The sequence below is a fragment of the Orcinus orca genome, chromosome 10 (assembly GCF_937001465.1).
Source record: "Orcinus orca chromosome 10, mOrcOrc1.1, whole genome shotgun sequence".
Lineage (NCBI taxonomy): Eukaryota > Metazoa > Chordata > Mammalia > Artiodactyla > Delphinidae > Orcinus > Orcinus orca.
This window is the reverse complement of record NC_064568.1, coordinates 78770922-78798278: the sequence shown is the minus strand read 5'-3', so window position 1 is coordinate 78798278 and position 27357 is coordinate 78770922. Positions and strand designations below refer to the sequence as shown.

General features: G+C 39.0%; 1 protein-coding gene across 1 annotated transcript; it reads left to right on the top strand.

Moving 5' to 3' along the window:
- The first annotated feature begins 84 nt into the window (after positions 1-84).
- LOC101270859 (cysteine-rich secretory protein 2) lies at positions 85-27047 on the top strand. Its single transcript, XM_049716349.1, has 9 exons — positions 85-122; positions 473-509; positions 2572-2642; positions 6945-7061; positions 7847-7934; positions 11784-11929; positions 12660-12757; positions 16978-17066; positions 26878-27047. Exons 3-9 carry the CDS (start codon positions 2574-2576, stop codon positions 27003-27005), a joined length of 735 nt encoding a protein of 244 aa, XP_049572306.1. The 5' UTR covers positions 85-122; positions 473-509; positions 2572-2573; the 3' UTR covers positions 27006-27047.
- Positions 27048-27357: the final 310 nt, after the last annotated feature.

Genomic DNA, 27357 nt, shown 5'->3' with positions numbered 1-27357 from the left:
AGAGAAGATTTTTCAAGAACTGATGGTTTCCAAAGACTGTGCTCTTATCCAATAAGCTACAGAAAGTTGGCACCGGGAAGTAAAGGTCACAGAAAGCTGAGCCACAGAAGTTCAGCTCTAAGGTAGGATCTTGGTTACCTTCACAGTGATTAACCAGTCTTCAGTGGTTATTATAGAAATACTAGGCCAAAAAGGCAGCATCCAGATTTTAGTTTGCATCAGAAGAGAAGAGCGCTGGCCAGGGAGTGAGGGTATGCTTTACTTACTTGTGTTAAAAGCTACATGGGAACCAAATAATGTCAAAAACAATGTCCGATAACTGGCAATGAAATTGGAAGCTATTGGTGTGAAAAATTCTGGTTTGGAATTGTATTGACTTAGGTTTACTTGCACAACCAGAACTTTCTAAAACAGAAATAGATGTAATATATATTGTGCTCTAACCTTCTCTGTACATTTCTTCTTCCTACAGACAAAGCAGATACTTCATCCTGCTCTGAAAACAAACAGTAAGTGATAACTCATTTATTTAAATGTGAACATTTTATTTGTCAATCATTTTTATTTTGCCAACGGTAAAATTACATATTTAACAAATGTACCCATGATTTTCAAACTTTATGGATAGTTATTGAGACAATGATCTTGAATTAATTCTACTCTCACTATGTCAAGTTGAAACAAATGAATTTTTTACATCTCATTCTAAAATGGATAATAGAAATAGTTCCCGTGTTTATGATTTTGAAACAAGTATACTAGAACTATGTTGAATAGAAAACAATGTAAAATATGACAATTTGTATATATTGTATATTCTTCCATGTTAGTGATTTTTACTATGAACATATTGTATACTGTTGTATATTAACACAGGAATTGTTAAAATAAGGATAGAGTGTCTCCATTGAGCTACAGAATGTTTGATTTTCCCAGTTGAAACTATGTTTTCCTGCAATGTGCATTGACTTGGACATCATAATTGGTTGAAGGTTAATTTCTGCCATTACTTAAGAACTTACCAGGACTGCCCTGGTGGCGCAGTGGTTAAAAATCTGCCTGCCAATGCAAGGGACACGGGTTTGAGCCCTGGTCTGGGAAGATCCCACATGCCGTGGAGCAACTAAGCCTGTGGGCCACAGCTACTGAGCCTGAGCTCTAAAGCCCGCGAGCCACAACTACTGAGTCTGTGTGCTACAACTATGGAAACGCCTAGAGCCCGTGCTCCACAACAAGAGAAGCCACCGCAATGAGAAGTCCGCGCACCGCAACGAAGAGTAGACCCCGCTCGAGGCCACTAGAGAAAGCCCGCACGCAGCAACGAAGACCCAACGCAGCCAAAATAAATATATATAAATAAATAAATAAAGGAACTTACCATTGGCATAGGTTAATTAACTCTTACAGGCCTCAATTCCTTCATCGGTAAAACACCACCATACCTACGAAGGTAAGAGAGTGAAATTAGACATTGTATTTTGCCCTACACTGTCAATAAATGTTCATTCCTCTCCCTTTGATAATCACACTATTGAGAAGAAAGGCAATACATGGAAGAGGTACCAATTGTCCACTATTTACAAATCAATAAGGCCTGAGATATACTGCAGATAAATAGTTTAGAATTTTCTTTTCCTCCAAGAATTTGGGGGTAGCAATTGCATAGGAAGACAGTTAATCTAGGCAGTATTCCTTTAATTTACAAAGTGAGTAATTTTTATATGATGAATGGTGGGGAAGAGAATATGAATGCTTCCTAAACTTCATGTTCTTTTTGATTCATCTAAAGGACCAAGGATTTTTTGACACATTGAGAAAGCACAGTGTGGGCAACCCAATGCTGAGTGTCTTTTACAAAGTTAATGAAGATATTAAGTAACCTTTGTACCCAATCATGGATTCAGCAAATTCGAACAGTCTAGATTTTCAATATATTAGTTCTATTTGTATTTTTTCTATACTTGGAAATTTGAAAATATAGACAAGTGTAAGGAATAAAATAAACATAACTTCTAATGCCTCCATTGGAGAAATAACTACTACTAACGTATTTGTACATTTCTGTGTTATCACAACCCTGAAATCTTGATTAGAGTTGTGTATAAATAAAAGGACAAGAAGTCTACTTTTCATAGACAAGAGGGAAAAAACTAAGAAATGGTATACACTGAAAATAACCTTTGCCCTAAAATTGAAATGAATAATCAATGCAAGATCATAATTAACTGTGGCGAAATCTGTTTTCTTCCATATTTTCTTTCTGATGGGCTTAGGAGCAATAGAAGTGGGCAGAAAGAAGTGGTATGTCCCTCACCTTTATAGGTATAATTCAAGTGCAGCAGTCAAGTTCTTCAGCTTGTTTTTTTTGTCCCTATCAGAGACAAGGTTGGTTCTATTATGATTCTACTGGCACCATATGACAGTCCTCTCTTGTTACATTACTTATAAATTTGGGAATCACGGCTCCTTTGAGATAACCAAGATCATTACATTAGTTCTTCCCTCCTAGTTAGAGGTCCATGTACTACATGTTTCAATGTAGACCTTTGTTCTCTTTGACTTACTTCCTAGCAATGGCTTCACTCCCAGTTGTGCTGTTTCTGGCTACTGTGCTGCTACCATCTTTCCCCACCAAAGCAAAGGTAAGGTTAAAGTGGAAAAATCTTTCCAGAGCTATCCAGGCAGCTCTGTGGGATGGCAAGGCACTTTGAGAGCGGAAGTAATGAGAGTGTCTAGTACATCACAGAGCACTCCTTGGTAGCTCAGAGCACTTAACGTAATTATCTAGATGAAAGTTCAAGGATGAGCAGTCCAGTACAGCAGCTATCTGTCACACATGGCTATTAAAGACTTGAAATGTGGCTTTTCCAAAACAAGATGTGCTGTAGGTAGTATAAATTACACACCAGATTTCAAAGATTTAGTACAAAAAAAGAAAAATATTGCATTATTTTTACATGGAGTACATGATATTTTGGAAAATTAATGCATTAGGTCCCTAGGGCTGTTGTAGGAAATTAACACAAGTTTGGTGGCTTAGCCCAATAGAAATTTATTCTCTCACAGTTCTGGAGACCAGAAGTCTGAAATCAAGGTATCAGCAGGGCCATGCTCCCTCTGGAGGATCTAGGAGGGAGTCTGTTCCATGGTCCTCTCCCAGCTTCTGGTGGCTTCCACCAATCCTTGGCTTGTGGCTACATCACTGGAATCTCTGCCTCCATCTTCACATCACCTTCTCCTCTTGCGTCTCTTATAAAGACACGTGCCATTGGATTTATTTTTCATTCAGTATTGGCCCCTGTCCTTAGGGATGTATAAGTACGCAGGAGAAATGGACGCAATGTGATCATGGTGATAAAATGTGGTCAGACCTATGTTCACAGTATTTGCAGAGCTCTGAAGGGGACTCAGTATTGGGGGAGCAGAGAATGACTTATTCCAAGGTGTCAGGGGAAAGTCAACCAAGGACCCTGTCTATTCAGACTTACACTTCAAAGTCTTACTCATGCTGGGACTTCCCTGGTGGCACAGTGGTTAAGAATCTGCCTGCCAATGCAGGGGACACGGGTTCATCCGGGAAGATCCCACATGCCGCAGAGAAACTAAGCCCGCGTGCCACAACTACTGAAGCCCGCACGCCTAGAGCCCGAGCTCCGCAACAAGAGAATCCACAACAATGAGAAGCCTGCACAGTGCAATGGAGACCCAACACAGCCAAAAATTTTAAAAAAATAAATTGATTTAAAAAAAAAATCTTGCTCATGTAACATCAGCCTTTTGTGTTAATTTAGGCTATCAAATTGCTAGACCTTGTGGGAGCAATTCACACACCCTACTCCACCTCCAGGTTTAGGACCCATCCCCCCCAACACACACACACACACACACACACACACACACACACACACAAAGATACACCAAAAATATCAGCAACTGATTTAATACCTTATCAATTATATTTCTGTTTCTAAAAGGAACAAAGTCAGCAATAGTCCATTCACTGGATGGCTTTGCTCCCTCCAAATGGCCTTGGAGATTTTTTTAATGGGGTCTTTTGAGCGACCCTATAAAATCTACCTATAACAGGTAGAATCACCCACAGCCAACATCGTCCTCAATGGTGAAAAACTGAAACCATTTCCACTAAGATCAGGAACAAGACAGGTTGCCCACTCTCATCACAATTATTCAACATAGTTTTGGAAGTTTTAGCCATAGCAGTCAGAGAAGAAAAAGAAACAAAAGGAATCCAAATCGGAAAAGAGGTAAAACTGTTACTGTTTGCTGATGATGTGATACCATGCATAGAGAATCCTAAAGATGCTACCAGAAAACTACTAGAGCTAATCAATGAATTTGGTAAAGTAGCAGGATACAAAATTAATGTATAGAAATCTCCTGCATTCCTATACACTAATGATGAAAAATCTGAAAGAGAAATTAAGGAAACACTCCCATTTGCCATTGCAACAAAAAGAATAAAATATCTAGGAATAAACCTACCTAAGGAGACAAAAGACCTGTATGCAGAAAACTACAAGACACTGATGAAAGAAATGAGAGATGGTACAAACAGATGGAGAGATATACCATGTTCTTGGATTGGAAGAATCAACATTGTGAAAGTGACTCTACTACCCAAAGCAATCTACAGATTCAATGCAATCCCTATCAAACTACCAATGGCATTTTTCACAGAACTAGAACTAAAACTGCACATTTTGTATGGAAACACAAAAGACCCCAAATAGCCAAAGCAATCTTGAGAAAGAAAAACAGAGCTGGATGAATCAAGCTCCCTGACTTCAGACTATACTACAAAGCTACAGGAATCAAGACAGTATGGTACTGGCACAAAAACAGAAATATAGATCAATGGAACAGGACAGAAAGCCCAGAGATAAACCCACGCATATATGGTCACCTTATCTTTGATAAAAGAGGCAAGAATATACAATGCAGAAAAGACAGCCTCTTCAATAAGTGGTGTTGGGAAAACTGGACGGCTACATGTAAAAGAAAGAAATTAGAGCACTCCCTAACACCATACACAAAAATAAACTCAAAATGGATTAAAGACCTAAGTGTAACACCAGACACTATAAAACTCTTAGAGGAAAACATAATAAGAACACTCTTTGACATAAATCACAGCAAGATCCTTTTTGACCCACCTCCTAGAGAAATGGAAATGAAAACAAAAATAAACAAATGGGACCTAATGAAACTTCAAAGCTTTTGCACAGCAAAGGAAACCATAAAAAGATGAAAAGACAACCCTCAGAATGGGAGAAAATATTTGCAAATGAAGCAACTAACAAAGGATTAGTTTCCAAAATTTACAAGCAGCTCATGCAGCTCAATATCAAAAAAACAAAGAGCCCAATCCAAAAATAGGCAGAAGACCTAAACAGACATTTCTCCAAAGAAGATATACAGATTGCCAACAAACAAATGAAAGGATGCTCAACATCACTAATCATTAGAGAAATGCAAATCAAAATTGCAATGAGATATCACCCCACACCAGTCAGAATGGCCATCATCAAAAAATCTACAAACAATAAATGCTGGAGAGGGTGTGAAGAAAAGGGAACCCTCTTGCACTGTTGGTGGGAATGTAAATTGATACAGCCACTATGGAGAAGAGTATGGAGGTTCCTTAAAAAACTACAAATACCATATGACCCAGCAATCCCATTACTGGGCATATACCCTAAGAAAACTATAATTCAAAAAGAGACATGTACCACAATGTTCATTGCAGCTCTATTTACAATAGCCAGGACATGGAAGGAACCTAAGTGTCCATAGACAGATGAATGGATAAAGAAGATGTGGCACATATATACAATGGAATATTACTTAGCCATAAAAGAAACAAAATTGAGTTATTTGTAATGAGGTGGATGGACCTAGAGTCTGTCATACAGAGTGAAGTCAGAAAGAGAAAAACAAATACCATATGCTAACACATACATATATATGGAATCTAAAAAATATATATATAATTATATATATATGGAATCTAAAAAAAAATGGTTCTGAAGAACCTAGGGGCAGGACAGGAATAAAGACACAGACATAGAGAATGGACTTGAGGACACATGGAGGGAGAATGGTAAGCTGGGAGTGGCATGGACATATATACACTACCAAATGTAAAACAGTTAGCTAGTAAGAAGCAGCCCCACAGCACAGGGAGATCAGCTCTGTGCTTTGTGACCACCTAGAGGGGTGGAATAGGGAGGGTGGGAGGGAGATGCAAGAGGGAGGGGATATGGGGATATATGTATACATTTAGCTGATTCACTTTGTTGTACAGCAGCAACTAACACAACAATGTAAAGCAATTATACTCCAATAAAGATGTTAAAAAAATAAAACAGGTAGAATCATTTTACTAGAATACTGAATGCACTTCAACTGAACCTCAACATTCTTTCTCTAAATACATTCTAAATATATTCTTTCTCTAAAAACAGATACCATGTCAGGTCAAAGTTCCCCTTAAAGTCTAGGATGAGTCTTGAGGTCTGCTCTTACCCCACTGCTGCAGCCTGACTGAATGTGGATGAATCTGCCTTCATGTTCTTATTGTATACCTTTGTACACAATATTAGAAAATATAAAACATTATCACTTGTATGTCTAGAAAAATCACACTGAGAGTTCCCTTGAAACTAGAAATTGGCATTTGCGGCCTCAGAGGAGTTTTTAATTTGTCATGCCATGAATTCCATTCCCATTCTCAAAACTTCAAACTACTTTTTTCCTATTTGTCATTGCCTTGGATCAGTTCATTGACAGTGCTTAACAACTCATAGTGGCTTGAACTGAACACTTTGTAAAGTCATCTCAGAGTCCCTGAATTAACTTATTCACTCTTAAGTGCAATTTTCAAAAATGTTTAAAAAAAAAATCCTAATTTTATTTCCCTGTAGGATCCATCCTTTACTGCGCTGTTAACCACTCAAACGCAAGTCCAAAGAGAGATTGTAAATAAACACAATGAACTAAGGAAATCAGTCTCTCCACCTGCCAGCAACATGCTAAAGATGGTAAGAAGCAAGAATATAAATAAAGTGGTGTGAACCAGCAGTGGTAAGAGCAGGCAGCTAACTGGCATCTTTTAAGACTCTTGTGGCTTACAAAGTTCTGTCTCTATTTTTCTCCTTCATTTAGCTCTGTCATGGGCAGGGCAGAAATGAATTTTCCTTTATAATGGTTAAATAACTTGTCAAGATTACAGGGCTCTTAAGCTGGGAAGGCAGAATTTAGAAGCCAGATCTTCAGACATCAAATATGAAGGTGTTACATTTTTGGTTCACTATCTTCCCTAGTCGAAAATAAATAAATCTCCTATCCTTCAGGATCAATGCCATTTAGGGAAAATAACAGCCCATTTCCCAGGGAATAGTCCATAAAAGCTGGACATCTCCCATGTGGACACAGTGGGCTACAAATGGAATTGGCAATAAACTAGGTCAGCTTATTACTACTGAAATATAGTCAGACTATCTCACATGTTAGTATTTAGAGCAGCAACATTATTAAAAATCTTAGGTGCGGCTGCTATGCTATCATAGTCAGATAATGTATTAGGTATTTCTCTCGTTAGACATACCTGTGGACTTGTCTTTGTGTGGAAACTGGCACTGGGACAGATAAAGACACACGCACACACATACACACAAACAAAAAGGTACTTTAATACCAATGACAATTAGATAATACATCTACAGAAGTTTTAAAGTAATGCAAATCAGCCTACCAATCAGATTTTAAAGCATATACTTCATTGGAGTTGAATCTTTGTGTATTTTGTTTTTCTTGTGACATTTAGGAATGGAGCAGAGAAGCAACAGCAAATGCTCAGAAGTGGGCAAACAAGTGCACTTTAGAACACAGTAATCCAGATGACCGGAAGACCAGTATGTAAATGAGTCAATGTTTGTTGAATAAATGAGCAAATAAAATATTAGGCAAATAAAATAGGACAGACCATTCTGGAGCATTGTATTCAGAAGACTTTGTGAATAAATGTTGCTTATATGGCTGTACTTTTAAAATTAAAGTATCTGTATAGAGAGAGATACGATAAGTACTATTTCATGCTTGTTGATTATTTACATTATGCAAATTATTTCTTAAGCAGCATCTCATTTGTTCCTCTTGATCAGCTCATGGTGAACAGGTCATGCATAATCATTTTCCCGATTTTAAAGATTAAAAAGGATGTGGAAGGAATGAATTATGCAAGAACACAACTGGTAGGAGTATCATATACTGGAAAGTTAACCAGGCTTCCTGATTTCTCACCCTTTGCCCTTTTTGTGATATTGTGTAGCTGTATGGTGTTTTGAAATCAGATTATTTTGCATTCTCAAAATGTGTTAAAATATGTTGAACTGTTCCTGAATTTTACTCTAAAAATATGTAAGCTTTTTTTAATCAGGATGAATATTTTGGGTGTGTTGATTCATTTTTTAAAGTTTTGATAACAAATTGTCAAGTATTTTGTATAGACTGTGTACCTATAATGCATAGAATAATATATTAGACTCAAAAAAACTTGAAGACGTATCTTACCAAGGATCATAAAAGCCATGAGAGAAAAAAAACTTGTATTCACAAACCTTACATAAAATGTTTTACATTATCAAGCATGATATACACATAGGTAAGCCCAATTTAAAGGTAGTGAATAACTTACCTGTTATTTCAGTAGAATTGTTCTTGTTTATATTGTTGATGCAAACATTATGATGAAATTACAACAGGAGGCGACTGTGATCATTTTCAGTGGAAAATGGTCTTCAAGATCCAAGTCTACTGTTAGTTTCTAAGTTTCTGTCTTTCCTTATTAAAGGAGATATCCAAAAACATTTTATACTTTCTTTAAGCAGCACGTAAACATTATATTTCAAGTCACCAAAACGTAAATATTAAGAGAGGGCTGAAAAGGGTAACGTTTCTGGACCTCAAGCCACTTCTTTCTTCTTTAAATTAATTTTACTGTGGTAAGAACACCTTTTTTTTTTTTTTTTAGTTTTTAAAAAATTTTATGCTGCTAAGAACACTTAACATGAAATCTACCCTCTCAAGAAATGTTTAAGTGTATGATACAATATTGTTGATTGTAGGTGCCATGCTGTCCATCAGATATCTAGAAATTATCTTGCTTACCAGAAAGTTTATGCCCATTGATTAGTAACTCCCCATTCCTCCTTCCCCCCAGCCCAGCAGCCACCATTCCACTCTTCGATTCTATGAATTTGACTATTTGAGATACTTCATACTGATAGAATCAGGCACTCGTTTTCTGTGACTAGCTAATTTCACTTAGCAAAATATCCTCAAGGTTCATTCATGTTGCTGCATGTTGCAGAATTTCCTTCTTTTCTAAGGATGGATGATATTCCATCGCGTGTATATACCACATTTTGTTTATCCGTTCATCTGCTGATGGACATTTAGGTCATTTCCACATCTTGGCTATCATGAATAGTGCTGCAGTGAACATGAGAATGTAAATATCTCTTCAAGATCTTGACTTCAATTCTTTCGGATAAATTCTCAGAAGTGGAATTGCTGGATCATTTGGTAGCTCTACTTTCAATTTTTTGAGGAACCTCCCTACTGTTGCCTACAACAGCTACCTATGTTTTATTCTCACCAACAGCGTACAAGAATTCCAATTTCTCTTGCTGTCTTTTGTTTTTTGAGAACAGACATCCTGACAGGTGTAAGGTTATATCTCATTGTGGTTTTGATCTGCCTTTTTCTGATGATTAGTGACACTGAGCACCTTTTCATATACCTGTTGGTCATTTGTACATCTTTTTTGGAGAAATGCTGTTCAAGTCCATTTTGCTCAAGAAAGATTCTTAAGTCGTTTCCTCAGGCAGCCCCCAGAAAAGATGGATCTCTGACAGTCCATCCAATTCTTTCCCTCCCCAGGGAGAGGCTAAGAGCTGGAGTATTTTGTTTGTTCACTCTGTGCTGAACCAGGAAGGGAGGCTATGGCAACTGCCAGCCTAAATATCTGTCTCTGTTCTCACTAGCCGCAGGCAGTGAGTTTATGCTAGGTCTTGATAGCATTCCAAAACAGGCAAGTCAGGAGCCAGTCCTTCAGGCAGCCTCTGGAAAATGTGTGGCATCAGATGACCAAACCAGCTTCTTCCCTCCCCAGGGAGAAGCAGGCAGCTGAGGTTTTTGTCGGCTTGCTCTGTGCTGAGCTGGGGAGAAGGGCTATGGCATCTACCAATCCAAACTGCCATCTCAGTTCTCCCCCAGGGAACAAGATTGCGCTCCAGGACTGGCAAGAAAGATGCCAGTTCTTTGGGTAGCCCCAGAGAAACTGGACCACTGGACACATTGATCAACTCCCAGGGAAGAAAGGAAAAAAATGAAAGGATTTTTCATTTGCTTGCTCTGTGCTGAGCCAGAGGGAGGAGTTATGGTGTCTAGCAGCCCAAACACCATCTCCACTCACCACCTCCAAGACTAGCAAGACAGAAGCCAGCCCTCTGGGGCGTCCCCTTGGAAACGTTGGGTTGCTGGACACATGAGCCAACTCTTTCCCTCCCCTGGGAGAAGCTGGGAGTTAGAGGGTCTCTTCCTGATTGTATAGCACGGTGCTGAGGGTAGGGATTCTCGCCAGAGGGTTTTCCAATCTCCCTAGAGGCTTCAGTGAGTCTGGTTTCATATCCCTCAGGGTCAGGAAGCCTTTAGTTTTGTTTTTGGATTTCTGACAAGGGCAATTTGTTCATGAATTGTTGCTGAATCAGTGTGTGTACTGGGGAAAGGAGAGTCCAGGGCTTCCTACCTCACCATTCTGCTGATGTCACCCTCTGCAAGGCCCTTCCTGCCTAACTCTCTGAGGAGACATTATGACTCCTCAGAGAGTTATAATATAACTGGAAGTTATAATATACAGTTATAATATAACTGTAAGTTATATATAACTCTCCTCAGAGAGTTATAACTGTAAGTTATATAACATTATATAACTATAATGTCACATTGTGACATTATGACTCATGGACTAAGGGAAGAGCTACAAGTTTTGAACACCTTCCTGATGTCAGTTGACTCTTGATTGGGACTCTTAAAGACTGCCCGTAAACCTTTTTTTTTTCAAAGTTTATGCAAATTCATAATCATAAATATTTATTCTGGCTCCTATGTGTGAAAAATCTCTGCTGAGGGTGGGTAAGAGGAGAGAAAAAATAAAATTTGGTTGTTGCCTTTTGTAAGCTAACAATACAAAGCTGAGAGCACACACATTATACCTGTGAAGAATTTAGCATGAAAAAGAATGCATCTTTGACAATCCACAGGGAGAAGGATTTTGTTTGGTTTGGTTTGGTTTTGATTTTTATTGAAATATAGTTAATTTACAATGTTGTGATAGCTTCAGGTGTACAGCAAGGTGATTCAAATATACATATATATATATATTTTACATTCACTTCCATTATAGGTTATTACAAGATATTGAGTATAGTTCCCTGTGCTATACAGTAGGTCCTTGTTAGAATAAATTCTTCTCAAGCTATTCAGAGTTTGCATATTGTGGCCAGCCCAGTGGGCTAGGTAGATCTGTCTTCTATTCAGCTTTACAGTTGATAAGGAATGGAAGCATCTTTTTCATGTATTAACAGTTAGCAAATACAGGCACTGAGTTTGAAGGGCAACATCCTTGTGTTCATGTAGTTGACTTCTCTTGCCACGGCATGCTTTTTTGTTTTCTTCATGAATGATCTGTTCACACTTAGGTACAAAACGTGGTGAGAATCCCTACATGTCAAGTGACCCTACTGCCTGGTCAGATGCAATCCAAAGCTGGTTTGAAGAACACCACAATTTTGTCTATGGTGCAGGACCAAAGAGCTCCAGTGCAATTGTTGGACATTATACCCAGGTAACCAGAACAAATGAAAAACTTCTGCCACAGATGCTCTAACAGAGAAAGCTTCTCCAAATGATGACCAACACCAATGTTCAATCTGGGGGAAGGGCTTGAGTATAATAGAGTCCTGGCATTTGGCTGGTATTTCATCTAAAACTGTCATTTTTTTTTTTTTTTCATGGGCTGCAAAATTCTTGGCAGGGAAGTACACTCTGTACTTTTCCAACATTATAAATGGATACACGAAATTTAATATTTTTAAAGTTTGTGACTTTGTTTCAGTAGTTTAAATATTTCCATAAGGTATACGGCTACAAACTATAAGAGTCACTTTTTTTTCTTTCTTTTTAAATATTTGGCTGCGTTGGGTCTTTGCTGGTGCGCGCAGGCTTTCTCTAGTTGTCGTGAGCGGGGGCTACTCTTCACTGCAGTGTGCGGGCTTCTCATTGCAGTGGATTCTCTTGTTGTGGAGCACGGGCTCTAGGCACGCGGGCTTCAGTAGTTGTAGCATGCGGGCTCAGTAGTCGTGGCACGTGGGCTTAGTTGCCCCGAGGCATGTGGGATCTTCCGGGACCAGGGATAGAACCCGTGTCCCCTGCACTGGCAGATGGGTTCTTAACCACTGCACCACCAAGGAAGTGCCAAGAATCACTTTTTTTTTTTACATTTGCTATTATTTGTTTTCCCAGTATTTTCCCCTCTTCCTTAATGTACTCTTACATATTTCCTTATGCATTTGTAGCTTGTTTGGTACTCATCTTTCCGTGTTGGATGTGGAATTGCCTACTGTCCCAATCAGGAGAGTCTAAAATACTACTATGTTTGCCAGTACTGTCCTGCGTAAGTATATACTTTAAAGTTTAATACCAATAATTCCATCGGCAATTTAATATTTTAAAATAATCTTACATTTACCCAATCAAAATAAAAAAGCATATTTTAATAAAGAGAAGGGATAAACCTTTGGAAATACTGCTTAAGGTAAGATACATTCAACTTATCAGAGAAGAGACCAAGTTCTCATTTCCAAGAGTAAAATCTGAAACTCTCTTTCCTCAATTATGAAGTCATGTCTTTTCTCTCAATTGCCTTTCCCCAGGGCTCAAGGTTATTCTCTGGGCACGTGTAGTATGCATTTCTCTAGACTTGATGTCATCAGTTCTCACTAATTTCACACCCTAGGTGGGTGGAAGCTTGATGGTTAAGCAAGAGGCAGTAGTGGAGTGGAAAATAAGGGATAGTAAATTGTGATTTCAGCCCTTTCTGCTGAAACGTTCCTATTCTTACTTATCTTGAAAACCATATACGTTATTATCATTAGAAATGATTCATTCTTCTGGGTCTCCAAGGTTTTTCAAGAGATCTTTAATATATGTTAGAGTCCAGAAAAAGGAAACATCTTAAGCTTTTGTTTCTCAGAAGTTTTCACCAAAAACTCCATAATGAACAATTCCTTACAGTCTTTATTTGTAACAGGAAACATGCTCTTTCATTAAGCAAAACGTTTTAAGTTCTCCACAACAAATCCTATGGATAAACTAAAGACCTAACCTCAACATATCTGCTAGTCTTAATTTCTTTTAAAATTTGAAGTTCTTTACCACTACAGGCAGGGAGGCCCCAAACCAAGCCTCATATAGGATTTATTTGATACTATAGATGACCCAGGGATATGGGTCTCCAGTTTGAGAAATATGACCTCCAAAGTCATTTTCCTGAAAACAGCTATTAGAGTTTAGTAGAAAGAATAGATAGGTCATTTGGGGAAGGACAACACGGGCCTAGGAAGACCCTGAGCTCACCTCCTCCCATGCACACACTGAATCTACACCTACATATAAAGAAATTGCCCCCGAAGTTGATTTAACAGCTTCTGCAGATAGAAGGACCACATAGAAATTAGTAGGAAAGATGGAGACACTGTATCCATGGGAACCCCACCCCCATTTTAGTGATCTGCAGTAGGAGGGATATAGCTGAGGGGCTTGAGAACAGACTCACCTGCCCTGGGACACAGCAAAAAATACCCCAGCAATTTAAAAAGCATTCAGACTATACAGAAGGAAAATCCATCTGCTAACCTGAGAGCTTCTTCCAAATGAACAGGGAACTGCTGGAGCCCTCCCCAGAGTCGAAGGCACCAGTGAGCACCATTGTTTGGTCCCCCTGGGAGTCCCCCCAGTGCACACCTTCCCCAGCTGCAGCCCTAGCCATCCCACCAAGGCAGCCGTAAGCACAGTGCTCCCCAGGGACTTCCTCTAGCCTGGCCCATTCCAGCTCAAGCTGGTCTGCTAAAGCCACCAGTCACAAGCAGTCACAGGGGATGCTCTTACACAAGGCCACTCCTTCAAGACCAAGAGCGGTAGCTGTTTAGCCTAAATCATAGAAAAAAACCCAAAATTTAGCAACTATACTCCAATAAAAAATTTTTTTAAAATAATAATAAAAACAAAATTCAAACAAAATGAGGAGACAGGAATATGTTCCAAATGAAAGAACAGAATATAACCACAGGAAAAAACTCTAATGAAATGGAGATAAGTAATTTACCTGATAGAGTTCAAAGAAATGGTTATAGGATGCTCACTGAACTAGGGAGAATAATGGAAGAACACAATAAGAATTTCAGCAAAGACTTAAAAACTAAATGAACCAATCAGAAATGAAGAATATAGGAACTGAAATAAAAAACACACTCAAGAGAATCAATAGCAGATTATATGATACAGAAGAACAGATAAGCAATCTGGAAGATAGAATAGTGAAAAATCACCCAATGAGAACAGCAAAAAGAAGAAAGAATTTTTTTTAAATGAGGAGAGTTTAAGGTACCTCTGGGACAACAGCAAGCTACCAACAGCTAGGGGTCCCAGGAAGATAAGAGAGAGAAAGGAACAGAAAACATTAAAAAAAAATAATGCCTGAAACCTTCCCTAACCTGAAAAAGGAAACAGACATCCAGGTACAGGAAGCTAAGAGAGTCCCGAACAAGATGAACCTAGAGTTATACCAAGACATAATTAAAATGGCAAAAGTTAAAGAGGAAATTTTTAAGGCAACACGAGAAAAACAACTAATCACACAAAAGAGAAACCCCATAAGACTCTCAGCTGGTTTCCAGGAGAAACTTTATAGGCTGGAAGGGAGTGGTAGGATATATTTAAAGTTCTGAAAAAACAAAACCAAAATAAGCTTACAACCTGGAATATTCTGTTCAGCAAGGTTATCATTCAGAATTGAAGGACAGATAAAGAGTTTCCCAGACAAGCAAAACTAAAAAAGTTCATCATCACTAAACTGGCCTTACAAGAAATGTTAAAGGGTCTTCTTTAAGCAGAAAAGCAAAGGCCACAACTAGGAACAGAAAACACATATGAAAGAATAAATCTCACTGGTAAAAGCAAATATATAGTAATGGCAGTGGATCAGCCACTTAAAAACCTAGTATGAAGTTTAAAAGACAAAAGTGCTACTATCAATTGTAACTGCAACAAGTAGTGAAGAACTACACAAAGTAAAAAAATGTAAAATATGACATAAAAATCATAAAACAGATGGGGGTAGTAAAAATTTAGTGCTTTTAGAAAGCCTTCGAACTTAAGTGACTATCAGCTTAAAACAGCTATAGCTACAGACTGATATATATGAACCTCATGTTAAGTACAAAATAAAAACCTACAATGGATACACAAAAAATAATGAAAAAGAAGTCCAAAGCTAACACTAAAGGAATCCATCAAACCACAAGAGATGTACAGATGGTAACTGGAATTACTGTGGTGATTTCATAATGTATAAAAATATCAAACCACTATGTTGTACACGTGAAACTAATAGAATATTGTGTGTCAAGTATAACTTAATAAAAAAAATTGACAGACCCTTGGAGAATGCATCCAAACTCACTGCCTGGCTGTGAGAGGGGAGGCATCGGGAACCAGGCATCTGGAGTGAGAGCTGAAGTGAATAATGAGGAAAGCGGGAGTGACAGAACCTCCAGAACACTTTTGTGTCTACGTCACAATCTTTCCAAGCCTTTCCAAGGCTACCACATGGACAGCCATGTTCTGTGCAGGAAGACAGATTCAAATACATCACTTCGGGTCCTTGGCTCCCTTGACACTACTGAGATTTGCATTCCCATGTATTTTCCGATGAATTAGATAAATTTAACAGCCAATAGGATAATCATCATCGATGAGTTACAAGTTAGTCACTGTAATTGACTACACCCAGGCTATTGGCGTTTATCAAAACTTTTTACTCTCACGTTCCTTTTTCGGTAAACATAAAAATCTCTCACGCACTACCTCTGGAAACTCATAAACCTTCCCCAGCTCTCCCTGACCCACAAATACACACACCACAAACTACTTAAATCGCACAATGCCATCTCGAAATTAAAATATATATATATTGGAGCTTTACTGCCCCTAGTTCATATTAGAGGAATTAGGGTATTTATCCTCTTTCAAATATAAAATTATATTGCAACATTGAGTATTCTTTTTCATACTGCAACCTCCTGCCCCCAGGATCTTTCCCCGTCTCTCAAAGTGATATATTTATCCTTAGCCAGCTCTCTGCGGGGCACGGCCTTACCAATCTGACCAAGTCTACCGGGAGATGAAAAGTGTATTGCTGCAAAGAAGTTATCTGGATGCTTTAGACTAGTTATGCCAGTGTAGCTGCCCAGCCTGAAGAAGTAGAGTCAAGGAGATGGGTCGATGTGTGTGAAGTATTTTCTTAATTTGGATGTTATGTAAATTACATGTTGAGAATTGTAATTTTTCAGTTTTGTTTTGTTGTTGTTTTTTTTTTTTTGGCCTGGTGGTGCGGCTTGTGGGATCTTAGTTCCCCGACCTAAGGGGCCGAACCTGGGACCACAGCAGTGAAAGCCCAGAATCCTAGCCATTGGACCGCCAGGGAATTCCCCTCAGTTTTGTTAACAGAACTAAAAACGTTACATATACACTTATATATATTTAGTGATTGATGTTGCCCTTGGCAACTAAACAGTAAAGTGAAAAATATTTGACAGTGTGTATTTTACATTACAGTGGTAATAATGTGAGTAAAAAGAGTACCCCTTACCAACAAGGAACACCTTGTGCCAGTTGCCCTGATAACTGTGACAGTGGACTATGCAGTAAGTTTGAAGTGATTAACTTGCTATTATAATCAAGAATTGATGTTTAATTTTCTTTTTATGGATAAAAAAATCTCCCAAAGTAACCAATTTAAATAACATCTTTATGCCAAGACAAAAAGATTACCCAACAGAGTGTGTTTAAGTAAACATTTTACACATTTCAATAACCTACATATTCTCTGTAATGAAAAGAATACAGGCATACCTCAGAGACGTTGTTACAGATCACTGAAAGAAAGAAAATATGGCTATTAAGCGAGTCACACAAATTTTTGGTTTCCCAGCGCACATAAAAGCTATGTTTACACTATACTGTAGTCTATGAAGTGTGCAATAGTATTATGTCTAAAAAAAAACAATGTACATTAAATTAAAAATTATGCTTTTGGAAAAATTGCACCAATAGGCTTGCTCAATGTAGGGTTGCCACAAACCTTCAATTGTAAAAAACACAATATCTGCAAAGTACCATAAAGTGAAATGCAATACAATGAGGTATGCCTATATTACCATATGTAAGATAATGAAACATCTAGCATCCATTTGTTTCTGTGACCTCGCAGAGCTCATTAATAACTATACATTCGGGGCTTACCTGGTGGCGCAGTGGTTGGGAGTCTGCCTGCCGATGCAGGGGACACGGGTTCGTGCCCCGGTCCGGGAAGATCCCACATGCCGAGGAGCAGCTAGGCCCGTGAGCCATGGCCACTGAGCCTGCGCGTCCGGAGCCTGCGTTCCACAGCGGGAGAGGCCACGACAGTGAGAGGCCCACATACTGAAAAAAAAATAAATAAATAACTATACATTCATGCTTCTGATAATTTCATCAACGTCAATGTCATTACACCAAAGGTAGTATTTTGAAAGCATAAAAATGTATAAATCTAAGGATGTGAGACCACATTGTGTCTCAGTCTATACAGGCAAACTGAATGTTTCTTTTGTGCAAATGAGTTCCTCATGCTGATTACTGCATGGAAGCATGGTGATTAACATAATAAATGATCACTTGCCCTATAATTTACTCATGGTTTTGTGCACACTTTTAATGACAAAGTCCAACCTGTATATGATATGGGTTCACAGAATCCATAAAGATATTGTTGCAAAAGGAGGGAATAAAATGTCATATGTGTCATTTCTAAAGTTGTCATGATCTGAAGTAAAAATAGCTATTGGTTTTTTATAGTTGGGATATTTTTATTAAAATTATTATGGGGCTTCCCTGGTGGCGCCGTGGTTGAGAATCCGCCTGCCGATGCGGGGGTCACGGGTTTGTGCCCCCGTCTGGGAGGATCTCACATGCCGCGGAGCGGCTGGGCCCGTGAGCCATGGCCGCTGAGCCTTCATGTCCGGAGCCTATGCTCCGCAACGGGAGAGGCCACAACACTGAGAGGCTTGCATACCACAAAAAAAAAAAAAAAAATTATTATGAACAATAGAGTTGACTCATTCCCTGAGACTTTTACCTTTCAAATGCATTCACCTTTAGTCAGCATTCTTTCTTACTGAATTATAGAGCTATAATTCAGAATATTGATGATGTCAAAACTATAAATTAACTAAAGGAAAAAAATCAGCTAAAAAAACATGGAATAGGCTTCCGGGAAGATGGCGGAAAAGTAACACGTGGAGATCACCTTCCTCCCCACGGATACACCAGAAATACATCTACATGTGGAACAACTCCCACAGAACACCTGCTGAACGCTGGCAGAAGACCTCAGGCTTCCCAGAATGCAAGAAACCCCCCACGTACCTGGGTAGGGCAAAAGAAAAGAGAATAAACAGAGACAGAAGGATAGGGACGGGACCTGCACCAGTGGGAGGGAGCTGTGAAGGAGAAAAAGTTTCCACACACTAGGAAGCCCCTTCGCGGGCGGAGGCTGCGGGTGGTGCAGGGGGAAAGCTTCGGAGCCGCGGAGGAGAGCACAGCAACAGGGGTGCGGAGAGGAAAGCGGGGAGATTCCCGCACAGAGGATCAGGGACGACCGGCACTCACCAGTCCGAGAGGCTTCTCTGCTCCCCCACCGGGGCGGGCGAGGCTTGGAGTTGAGGCTCAGGCTTCAGTCGGAGCACCGGGAGAGGACTGGGGTTGGCGGCGTGAACACAGCCTGCAGGGGGTTAATGCACCACGGCTAGCCGGGAGGGAGTCCGGGGAAAACTCTGGACCTGCCGAAGAGGCAAGAGACTTTTTCTTTCCTCTTTGTTTCCTGGTGCGCGAGGAGAGGCGATTAAGAGCGCTGCTTAAAGGAGCTCCAGAGACGGGCGCGAGCCGCGCCTAAAAGAGCGCAACCCAGAGACGGGCATGAGACGCTAAGGCTGCCGCTGCCGCCACCAAGAAGCCTGTGTGTGAGCACAGGTTACTATCCACACTCCCCTTCCGGGGAGCCTGTGCAGCCCGCCACTGTCAGGGCCCCGGGATCCAGGGACAACTTCCCCGGGAGAACGCCCGGAGCGCCTCAGGCTCGTGCAACGTCACGGCGGCGTCTGCAGCCGCAGGCCCGCCCCGCACGCACTACCCCTCCCTCCCCCCCTGCCTGAGCCGGCGACCTACACGCAGAGGCGGGGCCAAATCCAAAGCTGAGGCTCTGGGAGCTGTGAGAACAAAGAAGAGAAAGGGTAATCTCTCTCAGCTGCCGCAGAAGCACCAGATTAAAGCTCCACAATCAACTTGAGGTACCTGCATCTGTGGAATACATGAATAGAAAACGAATCATCCCAAATTGAGTAGGTGGACTTTGAGAGCAAGATTTATGATTTTTTCCCCTTTTCCTCTTTTTGTGAGTGTGTATGTGTATGCTTCTGTGTGAGATTATGTCTGTATAGCTTTGCTTCCACCATTTGTCCTAGGGTTCTATCCGTCCGTTGTTTTTTTTCTTAATAATTATTTTTTTATTTTAATAACTTTATTATACTTTATCTTACTTTATTTTATTTTACTTTATCTTCTTTCTTTTTTACCATCCTTCCCTCCTTCCTTCCTTCCTTCCTTCCTCCCTCCCTCCCTCCTTTCTTTCTTTCTACTTCTACTAATTCTTTCTTTCTCCTTTTCTCCCTTTTATTCTGAGCCGTGTGGATGCAAGGCTCTTGGTGCTGCAGTCAGGAGTCAGTGCTGTGCCTCTGAGGTGGGAGAGCCAACTTCAGGACACTGGTCCACAAGAGACCTCCCAGCTCCACATAATATCAAATGGTGAAAATTCCCAGAGATCTCCATCTCAGCACCAGCACCCAGCTTCACTCAATGACCAGCAAGCTACAGTGCTGGACATCCTATGCCAAACAACTAGCAAGACAGGAACACAACCCCACCCATTACCAGAGAGGCTGCCTAAAATCATAATAAGTCCACAGACACCCCAAAACACACCACCAGACGTGCACCTGCCCACCAGAAAGACAAGATCCAGCCTCATCCACCAGAACACAGGCACTAGTCCCCTCCACCAGGAAGCCTACACCATCGACTGAACAAACTTTAGCCACTGGGGACAGACACCAAAAACAACGGGAACTACGAACCTGCAGCCTGCAAAAAGGAGACCCCAAACACAGTAAGATAAGCAAAATGAGAAGACAGAAAAACACACAGCAGATGAAGGAGCAAGATAAAAACCTACCAGGCCTAACAAATGAAGAGGAAATAGGCAGTCTACCTGAAAAAGAATTCAGAACAATGATAGTAAAGATGATCCAAAATCTTGGAAATGGAATGGACAAAATGCAACAAACATTTAACAAGGAACTAGAAGAACTAAAGATGAAACAAACAATGATGAACAACACAATAAATGAAATTAAAAATACTCTAGATAGGATCAATAGCAGAATAACTGAGGCAGAAGAACGGATAAGTGACCTGGAAGATAAAATAGTGGAAATAACTACTGCAGAGCAGAATAAAGAAAAAAGAATGAAAAGAACTGAGGACAGTCTCAAAGACCTCTGGGACAATATTAAACACACCAACATTTGAATTATAGGGGTTCCAGAAGAAGAAGAGAAAAAGGAACTGAGAAAATATTTGAAGAGATTATAGTTGAAAACTTCCCTAATATGAGAAAGGAAATAGTTAATCAAGTCCAGGAAGCACAGAGAGTCCCATACAGGATAAATCCAAGGAGAAATATGCCAAGACACATATTAATCAAACTGTCAAAAATTAAATACAAAGAAAACATATTAAAAGCAGCAAGGGAAAAACAACAAATAACACACAAGGGAATCCCCATAAGGTTAACAGCTGATCTTTCAACAGAAACTCTGCAAGCCAGAAGGGACTGGCAGGACATATTTAAAGTGATGAAGGAGAAAAACCTGCAACCAAGATTGCTCTACCCAGCAAGGATTTCATTCAGATTTGATGGAGAAATTAAAACGTTTACAGACAAGCAAAAGCTGAGAGAGTTCAGCACCACCAAACCAGCTTTACAACAACTGCTAAAGGAACTTCTCTAGGCAAGAAACACAAGAGAAGGAAAAGATCTCCAATAACGAACCCAAAACAATTAAGAAAATGGGAATAGGAACATACATATCGATAATTACCTTAAATGTAAATGGACTAAATGCTCCCACCAAAAGACACAGATTGGCTGAATGAATACAAAAACAAGACCCATATATTTGTTGTCTATGAGAGACCCACTTCAGACCTAGAGACACATACAGACTGAAAGTAAGGGGATGGAAAAAGATATATCATGCAAATGGAAACCAAAAGAAAGCTGGAGTAGCAATGCTCATATCAGACAAAATAGACTTTAAAATAAAGACTATTAGAAAGACAAAGAAGGACATTACATAATGATCACGGGATCAAGCCAAGAAGAAGATATAACAATTGTAAATATTTATGCACCCAACATAGGACCACCTCAATACATAAGGCAAATACTAATAGCCATAAAAGGGGAAATCGACAGTAATATATTCATAGTAGGGGACTTTAACACCCCACTTATACCACTGGACAGATCATCCAAAATGAAAATAAATAAGGAAACACAAGCTTTAAATGATACATTAAACAAGATGGACTTAATTGATATTTATAGGACATTCCATCCAAAAACAACAGAATACACATTTTTCTCAAGTGCTCATGGAACATTCTCTAGGATAGATCATATCTTGAGTCACAAGTCAAGCCTTGGTAAATTTAAGAAAATTGAAATTGTTTCAAGTATCCTTTCTGACCACGCTATGAGACTAGATATAAATTACAGGAAAAGATCTGTAAAAAATACAAACACATGGAGGCTAGACAATACACTACTTAATAACGAAGTGATCACAGAAGAAATCAAAGAGGAAATTTAAAAATACCTAGAAACAAATGACAATGGAGACATGACGACCCAAAATCTATGGGATGCAGCAAAAGCAGTTCTAAGAGGGAAGTTTATAGCAATACAATCCTACCTTAAGAAACAGGAAACATCTCAAATAAACAACCTAACCTTGCACATAAAGCAATTAGAGAAAGAAGAACAAAAAAAACCCAAAGTCAGCAGAAGGAAAGAAAACAGAAAACTCAGATCAGAAGTAAATGAAAAAGAAATGAAGGAAACAATAGCAAAGATCAATAAAACTAAAAGCTGGTTCTTTGAGAAGATAAACAAAATAGATTAGCCAGACTCATCAAGAAAAAAAGGGAGAAGACTCAAATCAATAGAATTAGAAATGAAAAAGGAGAAGTAACAACTGAAACTGCAGAAATACAAAAGATCATGAGAGATTACTACAAACAACTCTATGCCAATAAAATGGACAACCTGGAAGAAATGGACAAATTCTTGGAACAACCCAACCTTCTGATACTGAACCAGGAAGAAATAGAAAATGTGAACAGACCAATCACAAGCACTGAAATTGAAACTGTGATTAAAAATCTTCCAACAAACAAACGCCCAGGACCAGATGGCTTCACAGGTGAATTCTATCAAACATTTAGAGAAGAGCTAACACCTATCCTTCTCAAACTCTTCCAAAGTATAGCAGAGGGAGGAACACTCCCAAACTCATTCTACGAGGCCACCATCACCCTGATACCAACACCAGACAAGGATGTCACAAAGAAAGAAAACTACAGGCCAATATCACTGATGAACATAGATGCAAAAATCCTCAACAAATTACTAGCAAATAGAATCCAACAGCACATTAAAAGGATCATACACCATGATCAAGTGGGATTTATTCCAGGAATGCAAGGATTCTTCAATATACGCAAAACAATTAATGTGATAAACCATATTAACAAATTGAAGGAGAAAAACCATATGATCATCTCAATAGATGCAGAGAAAGCTTTCGACAATATTCAACACCGATTTATGATAAAAACCCTCCAGAAAGTAGGCATAGAGGGAACTTTCCTCAACATAATAAAGGCCATATAGGACAAACCCACAGCCAACATCATCCTCAATGGTGAAAAACTGAAAGCATTTCCACTAAGATCAGGAACAAGACAAGGTTGCCCACTCTCACCACTCTTATTCAATATAGTTTTGGAAGTTTTAGCCACAGCAATCAGAGAAGAAAAGGAAATAAAAGGAATCCAAATCGGAAAAGAAGAAGTAAAGCTGTCACTGTTTGTAGATGACATGATACTATACATATAGAATCCTAAAGATGCTACCAGAAAACTACTAGAGCTAATCAATGAATTTGGTAAAGTAGCAGGATACAACATTAATGCACAGAAATCCCTGGCATTCCTATACGCTAATGATGAAAAATCTGAAAGTGAAATCAAGAAAACACTCCCATTTACCATTGCAACAAAAAGAATAACATATCTAGGAGTAAATCTACCTAAAGAGACAAAAGACCTGTATGCAGAAAATTATAAGACACTGATAAAAGAAATTAAAGATGATACAAATAGATGGAGAGATATACCATGTTCTTGGATTGGAAGAATCAACACTGTGAAAATGACTCTACTACCCAAAGCAATCTACAGATTCAATGCAATCCTTATCAAACTACCACTGGTATTTTTCACAGAACTAGAACAAAAATTTCACAATTTGTATGGAAACACAAAAGACCCCGAATAGCCAAAGCAATCTTGAGAACGAAAAATGGAGCTGGAGGAATCTGGCTCCCTGACTTCAGACTATACTACAAAGCTACAGTAATCAAGACAGTATGGTACTGGCACAGAAACAGAAAGATACATCAATGGAACAGGATAGAAAGCCCAGAGATAAACCCACGTACATATGGTCACCTTATCTTTGATAAAGGAGGCAGGAATGTACAGTGGAGAAAGAGCGCCTCTTCAATAAGTGGTGCTGGGAAAACTGGACAGCTACATGTAAAAGTATGAGATTAGATCACTCCCTAACACCATACACAAAAATAAACAAAATGGATTAAAGACCTAAATGTAAGGCCAGAAACTATCAAACTCTTAGAGGAAAACATAGGCAGAACACTCTATGACATAAATCACAGCAAGATCCTTTCTGACCCACCTCCCAGAGAAATGGAAATAAAAACAAAAATAAACAAATGGGACCTAATGAAACTTCAAAGCTTTTGCACAGCAAAGGAAACCATAAACAAGACGAAAAGACAACCCTCAGAATGGGAGAAAATATTTGCAAATGAAGCAAATGACAAAGGATTAATCTCCAAAATTTATAAGCAGCTTATGCAGCTCAATAACAAAAAAACAAACAACCCAATCCAAAAATGGGCAGAAGACCTAAACAGACATTTCTCCACAGAAGATATATAGACTGCCAACAAACACATGAAAGAATGCTCAACTTCATTAATCATTAGAGAAATGCAAATCAAAAGTACAATGAGATATCATCTCATACCAGTCAGAATAGCCATCATCAAAAAATCTAGAAACAGTAAATGCTGGAGAGGATGTGGAGAAAAGGGAACCCTCTTGCACTGTTTGTGGGAATGTAAATTGATACAGTGACTGTGGAGAACAGTATGGAGGTTTCTTAAGAAACTAAAAATAGAACTACCATACAACCCAGCAATCCCACTACTGGGCATATACCCTGAAAAAAACATAATTCAAAAAGAGTCATGTACCAAAATGTTCATTGCAGCTCTATTTACAATAGCCAGGAGATGGAAACAACCTAAGTGTCCATTATCGGATGTATGGATAAAGAAGATGTGGCTCATATATACAATGGAATATTACTCAGCCATAAAAAGAAACGAAATTGAGCTATTTGTAATGAGGTGGATAGACCTAGAGTCTGTCATACAGAGTGAAGTAAGTCAGAAAGAGAAAGACAAATACCATATGCTAACACATATATATGGAATTTAAGAAAAAAAAATGTCATGAAGAACCTAGGGGTAAGACAGGAATAAAGACACAGACCTACTAGAGAATGGACTTGAGGATGTGGGGAGGGTGAAGGGTAAGCTGTTACAAAGCGAGAGAGTGGCATGGACATATATACACTACCAAACGTAAGGTAGATAGCTAGTGCGAAGCAGCCGCATAGCACAGGGAGATCAGCTCAGCGCTTTGTGACCGCCTGGAGGGGTGGGATAGGGAGGGTGGGAGGGAGGGAGATGCAAGAGGGAAGAGATATGGGAAAATATGTATATGTATAACTGATTCACTTTGTTATAAAGCAGAAACTAAAACACCATTGTAAAGCAATTATACTTCAATAAAGATGTAAAAAAAAAAGTCAAAATACAAGAGTTCAAAAAGGCAAAAAAAAAAAAAAACATGGAATAGTTCTACCTCTGCTGAGTGCTATATTAGCTAAGGAGCTTGGAATTTATCCTATTAGTAATAAGCACTCAATTGAAAGGTTTTCAGCAAAAGAGTGACAAGGTCAGAATCATGTTTGATAAAGAGCTTTCTAGCACTGGTAAGTAGAAACTATTGGATGGAAGTCAGCAAGAAAACTATTGAAAAACATGGATTAAAAAGAAATTGAATGTCTTGACCTCATTACTGGGAAAATGAATGAAGAACAGTGGACAGGGCTGAGAGACAAGAAGTAGAATAGCCAGTGTTTGTTACCAGTGCTGGTTGGTGCTGGTCAGAAGTAGAAAAGAAGGAGTTCAGATTGATTCAGTTCCTGGCCTGAATGACTGAGTAGTCAGGGAACCATTCCCCTGGGATTGTGGGAGGGGAATAGTCACCTTGGATCCATTTTGGGTAAGAGGATGAGTTTAGTTTGAGATTTGTTGGGTTTGGGGGTCCCTGGAGAACATCCAAAAAAGAAACATTAGAAAGCAAGAAGGCATATTATCATTGTTTTACAGCTCTATCTTCCCACTGGAATCACTTTCTCCTGAAAGAGAAAGCATTGGTGTCTGAGGCAGTGTGTCCAATAGGATGAAATGATAAGGATGTTCTCTATCATCATGTATCTTACAAGTAGCCACTAGTCACATGTGATCATTGAACACTGTGGCTGGTAAGATTAAGGAACTAAATTTTTAATTTCGCCTAACTTAAAATAATTTAAGTTTAAATAGCTCTATGTGTGTAGTTGCTCCTCCCATATTAGATTCTGTAGGTATTTTCATTTTATTCTCTTTGCTAAGGGAGAAAAATAGGTCAATTCATTTTAGAAACATGTCACCAAGTTCAAAATAAAAAGTGATGGATTAATCAGTGAGCTCAACTAAGGCACCTTGTATGTCCCTCAAGAAGTGAAAGGCCCCTTGTGGTGTAAGTGACACTGACTTGTTTGTCCAATCTTACCCACTCATACACTTTGAATATGTGGATTGTTTTGTCGTTACTGAGAAAAATGATAATGAGGTAACTCATCTGTTTTTGTTACAGCCAATTCTTGTGAGTATGAAGATCTCCTTAGTAACTGTGATTCCTTGAAGAAAACAGCTGGCTGTGAACATGAATTGCTCAAGGAAAAGTGCAAGACTACTTGCCTATGTGAAGGCAAAATTTACTGAAATGCCCAACTTGCACTGTGTAGGACTAAGTGGAGAAAATCTGCATCATTTAGTTGACACATACCAGAGGGAAATTGTAGCCATGTTAGTTACAAATTTGATTCCAAACAGTAAGGAACCTTTTTCTCCAGGATATTTACAGAGATCTCTTTCATACAACGATTTACAAAAGTAAGCTAGTCTATGACAACAACTTTGGACTGATACAAATTTGTCACCTTACATTTAATTAACTGAATCAAGTTGAGAATTTTGAAAGTAGTACAACCACAGGACTTAGTCACTAGAACTTTGGATTAAAATAAAGAATTACATGTTTCCTGAAACAACATGCCAAAAGAAAAAAAAAAAA